Source organism: Priapulus caudatus, unplaced genomic scaffold (genome assembly GCF_000485595.1).
Source record: "Priapulus caudatus unplaced genomic scaffold, Priapulus_caudatus-5.0.1 Scaffold1192, whole genome shotgun sequence".
NCBI classification, from domain to species: Eukaryota; Metazoa; Priapulida; class Priapulimorpha; order Priapulimorphida; family Priapulidae; genus Priapulus; species Priapulus caudatus.
In genome coordinates this window covers 20,853-25,960 of record NW_014578253.1, presented here as the reverse complement: position 1 = coordinate 25,960, position 5,108 = coordinate 20,853, and the positions used below count along the sequence as shown (strand labels likewise).

At 53.0% G+C, this 5,108-nt stretch overlaps 1 protein-coding gene across 1 annotated transcript in view; it reads left to right on the top strand.

Annotated features, from left to right (window-relative positions):
* The first annotated feature begins 926 nt into the window (after positions 1-926).
* The window catches only part of LOC106815753 (centromere protein J-like), a 12,016-nt gene continuing 7,834 nt past the window's right edge, over positions 927-5,108 (top strand). The window contains exons 1-5 of the mRNA XM_014820261.1: positions 927-1,119; positions 1,852-2,466; positions 3,666-3,806; positions 4,221-4,294; positions 4,911-5,034. Of these exons, the coding sequence (XP_014675747.1) occupies positions 997-1,119; positions 1,852-2,466; positions 3,666-3,806; positions 4,221-4,294; positions 4,911-5,034 (1,077 nt within the window). The 5' untranslated portion in view covers positions 927-996. The remainder of the gene's footprint in view (positions 1,120-1,851; positions 2,467-3,665; positions 3,807-4,220; positions 4,295-4,910; positions 5,035-5,108) is intronic.

Sequence of the window (5,108 nt, the reverse complement as noted above, 5' to 3'; positions counted from 1 at the left end):
CACCCACTCCCCTAGTACACACCTACAACTACGCCCTCCCCACCCCCACACTCCTGCACCACCTACCTCCCCACTACACACATCCCTACCACCACCCACTCCCCTAGTACACACCTACAACTACGCCCTCCCCACCCCCACACTCCTGCACCACCTACCTCCCCACTACACACATCCCAACCACCACCCACTCCCCCAGTACCCACCTACAGCTACGCCCTCCCCACCCCCACACTCCTGCACCACCTACCTCCCCACTACCCACATCCCAACCACGACCCACTCCCCCAGTACCCACCTACAACTACGCTCTCCCCACCCCCACACTCCTGCACCACCTACCTCCCTACTACACACATCCAAACCACGACCCACTCCCCCAGTACCCACCTACAGCTACACCCTCCCCACTCCCACACTCCTGCACCACCTACCTCCCCACTACCCACATCCCAACCACGATAGGTGGGTACTGGGGGAGTGGGCAACTACGCACTCCCCACCCCCACACTCCTGCACCACCTACCTCCCCACTACCCACATCCCAACCACCCACAACTACGCACTCCCCACCCCCACACTCCTGCATCACCTACATCCCCACTACACACATCCCTACCACCCACTTCCCCAGTTCTCACTTCCCACAATCATCGACTCTCCCACACCTCACACTACATCACTATCCACTTCCCAACCACCCACTCCCACAGTATCCACTTAACAACCACTCAATCCCTTCCTATCACACTCTACTGTCTCACACTACACCACTGCCCACTTCCCAACCACCCACTCCCACCGTGCCCACATCCCAACCACCTGTTCTGCATCACACACAGTGCCACCAGTGCTGGTACGTCTCTGCGTGTTTACTCATTGTCCCTCGTGGCGCGGCATGACCTTCCTTATCTCCGGCAGGCACTGAAGGAGATTCAGCGAGAGAGGGCGGTGTTCGAGGAGGAGAGAGAGACAGCGCTGGCCGAGATCGAGGCGATGCGGGAGACGGAGACGAGGCGACTGAGGAGAGAGAGGAAGCTGTTCGATGAACACCAGAGGGCCGTCAGGGCGGTGCCGGATAAACGCGAGAGAGAGGAAATACAAGAGTTGAGGAACCAGGTACGGGAGTGCATGAGCGACAGTGTGCGGCATAGAGAGGGACACATTGTGTTCATATGAGAGGGACACCGTGTGTTCGTATGAGAGGTAGAGAGGGACACCGTGTGTTTGTATGAGAGGTAGAGAGGGACACTGTGTGTTCATATGAGAGGGACACCGTGTGTTCGTGTGAGAGGTAGAGAGGGACACCATGTGTTCGTACGAGAGGTAGAGAGGGACACCATGTGTTCGTATGAGAGGTAGAGAGGGACACCGTGTGTTTGTATGAGAGGTAGAGAGGGACACCGTGTGTTCGTGTGAGAGGTAGAGAGGGACACCATGTGTTCGTATGAGAGGTAGAGAGGGACATCGTGTGTTCGTACGAGAGGTAGAGAGGGACACATTGTAAACGTTTTATATAATGGGTGCATGCCGAATGGGTAGCGCTTTGAAAGCACAGCGAATTCTGTTCGTTGTTTCAGTGATTGTAGCGATTTCTGATGGGCAGCTCTTTAACACAGGACCCACCCACGCACTCACTTATGATAAATGTGACGATGTTATACCATGTCGAGTGCTACCATGTCTTTTCGCCCCAACCTTCCTCCGTTTTATCGATAAGTCCAGCACCAAGTGATCAAGCACAACTACGCGAAAATTAAAACCGGTTTGCAAAGTCGGGGGAACGTTTATGGCGTGCGCAAAGATCCGCATGGCGTCGTAGTCGCGTGACGTGCTGCGCGTTTGTTTCAGCTCGGCGAGCTGCGAGTGGAGATGCAGCGGAGGGAGGGACGGTGGAGCAGCGGACTCACGCGCGCCCGCGAGCGCACAGCCTCGCTCGAACGCGAGAACGCACAACTGAGCGCGAGCGTGGCTGCGCTGGAACGCGCCCGCCTCGACGCCCGGCCGCGCCCACGCCCCGCCCGGCCTCCCCGCGCCGTGCCCGCCGCCGTGCCGCCGCCCCCGCTGCCCGCGTTCTCCGACGTTGTCGTGCTGACTGATGCCGAGGGTGGGGTCGCTGCAAGGTCGCCGCCCGCGAGTCCCAGCAGGGGGCGCCGGCGCAGACGTGCGTCTCTGCCGCGCGAGCGAGACTCGGGGTCGCGGTCGTCGGGGAGCGAGGACGGGGAAGCCGGCGGAGAGGAAGATGCCGGGGAGGGACCGGAGGAGGAGGAGGAGGAGGAGGAGCCACGGGGCAGACTCGCGGATGAGGTCTGCGGCGGCGTCGTCAACGGCAACGAGTTTGACGTCGACGGCTGCCTGTTGAGCGGCGACCCGGGCAGGGGTCGCGCAACGACCTCTGACCCCGGCAAGTCGCTCATCGACAACCCGGACTACAACCACGAGCTGGTCAGGCACCCGGATGGGAAGGTGAGGTGCAGATTTCTCTAGAGGGCGTGGACCCCCGCTGTGTTGAGGGTTAACGATGTGTTTAAAAAAAACAAATTCGATTAATTCTATTTCAATTTAAGTTAAATTTGTTTTTTGAGTGAGATGGTGAAGTGAGAGTCACACTGTCTTTTTAGTTTTTCACGAAAACTCCCCTCAACCGTTATTCGTGTCTGTAACATTGTTACTCGTGTCGTTACTATTACTGGTATGCTGGCAGCTTATTCGTTTTATTCGTGGGATTGCTACGAGGCAGTCTAACAGATAACGCTGGGTCTGTGTGACCAGGCGTGGCATACACTGCTATGCTGTGTGCTCTCTAGTAGAGAGATGTATGATCAAGAGACCGTATATCAGGGTGGGAAATTAACGGGAGTCCGGAGTCAGATACTCCCAGATTTACTGTCGGACTCCCTGATTTGACATATGCAGGAGTCCGTGTGACTCCCTGAAATTCTGCCATACTATATTAACTAGTTCGTTCCAGAGCACGGCCTCGCAGAATTACCGTATTTTTCCAGCAAATGTCTAAAGAAAATTTGGCAGACGTGCAACTGCATGAATCTTCAAAATAAGCACATGTATGCATTATTGTTATTATCTATAATTTTGAACTTTAGACTGCGGACTCCATTTTGCTGCGGACTCCCTCTTTTTGAGGGTAGGGAGTCCGTTGGACTCCCGTGTTCAAAAGTTAATTTTTACCCCTGGCATATGATAGAAGAGACTCATATATAATAAAGAGACACATGATCAAGAGACCCTATATGAATGATAGTGACTAATATATAATAGAGATACACATGTATGTTTGAGAGATTCTTATACGTCTTCATTGCATCTAGAAGTGCTGTTTGATAACGAACGCTCATGCTGTGACGTGACACCGCACTCCCATCGTCTCTGTCACGCCACCTAGCCACTGTCTTACATCCCTCGCTGTTACTCTGTGTCAACGTATTAGCCAGCGAGCCGTGCAGCCGTAATTTGCACGGTCAGTTTTGAAACTGCACGGCCAAAAAAATTAAACATTTAACAAATTAAAACATTTTCCGGGGGAGGCACCCCCTGATGATGACGGTCTTGGCTGAGACACACATATAAAAAAATTGCACTCCCAAATATTTTTTCTGCACTCCCACAATACTCATTCCTGGCTAATACCCTGCTCTGTGTTGCAGCTGGAGAAGGTGTTTGAGAATGGATGTCGTGAGATCCAGTTTCCGAACGGCACGAGGAAAGAGGTGAGCGGCGATGGACGCACCGTTCTCGTCTCCTTCTTCAACGGCGACACCAAGCGCATCCTGGCCAACGAGCGAGTGGTAGGTGTCCGCTAGCGCCCTCTGTGTTACTCACGCACCCGCCGCTCTATGACGAGCATGTGATACGTCTAACAGCGCCCTCTATACCGCGCACATGCGTGAATGCAATGAGCATGAGATACGTCTAACAGCGCCCTCTATACCGTGCACCTGCGTGAATGCAATGAGCATGCGATATGTCTAACAGTGCCCTCTATACCACGAACCTGCGTGAATGCTATGAGCATGCGATACGTCTAACAGCGCCCTCTATACCTTACACTCACTTCGCTGCAGCAAATGCATGGGAATTACATCTGCACACTCTATACAGCACATCTACTTTGATCCCTGCGTACATCTCATCACTAGAAGGCTTAGATCACTAGAAAGCGCGCACATCTCCACATCATGCTGTCGTCTGCTATTCCGCAGGTGTATTACTATGCCGATGCTCAAACGATCCACACGACGTTCGCTGATGGCCTGCAGACGATGGAATTCCCAAAGTAAGCAAAGAAAAAATTTGCATGCACAGCTCATTAACTCTTGGGATTCATAGTTTGCTTACAAATGAGTAGCCTTGTGAGTATGTTCTTGTGTTTGCCGTCTGCACCGACCCCGACCTTATGCTCTGTGATGTGGGTGTTCTGTGGTGTTCACTTTCAACGAAACGAATTCGGTCATTAGTAAGTCAACAGTAAGGGCGTGTTTGTTTGGTCGGATCCACGGGTCTCGATCCACTGGATTGAACCCTAACCCAAACAAACGCAAACTCACTTTCATCGGTTCACGTTTCGCTGTGACCTATCACGGGATGGTTCATAACAAAGAACAAGCTGTTATAGGCTGAGGCGCGGGCCGCCATATTGGATCCCGATCGAATCCACCTCGCTAGCAGGTTCGGGTTCGGTGGATCGAGATCCGTGGATCTGACCAAACAAACAGTCAGATTCACGGATCCAGTGGATCGAGATCCGTGGATCCGACCAAACAAACACGCCCTAAGTGAACAAGATGATCATTACTTAGATGTAGGAGTGATGTGGTTGCTCATTACCGAACGTACAGGAACGTGGGAGTGTGTGCGAGACTTATATTTACTCTGATTGTGCCTCGCCCTAGCGGCCAGACTGAGAGACATTATCCAGACGGAATCAAAGAGATTACCTACCCTGATCACACGCTGAAGGTAGTGCACCCTGGTGGCGGCGAGGAGAGTTATTTTCCAGATGGTACCTCTATCAAGGTAGGTTTATATATCTCTTCATTCTCTCTCTCTCTCTCTCTCTCTCTCTCTCTCTCTCTCTCTCTCTCTCTCTC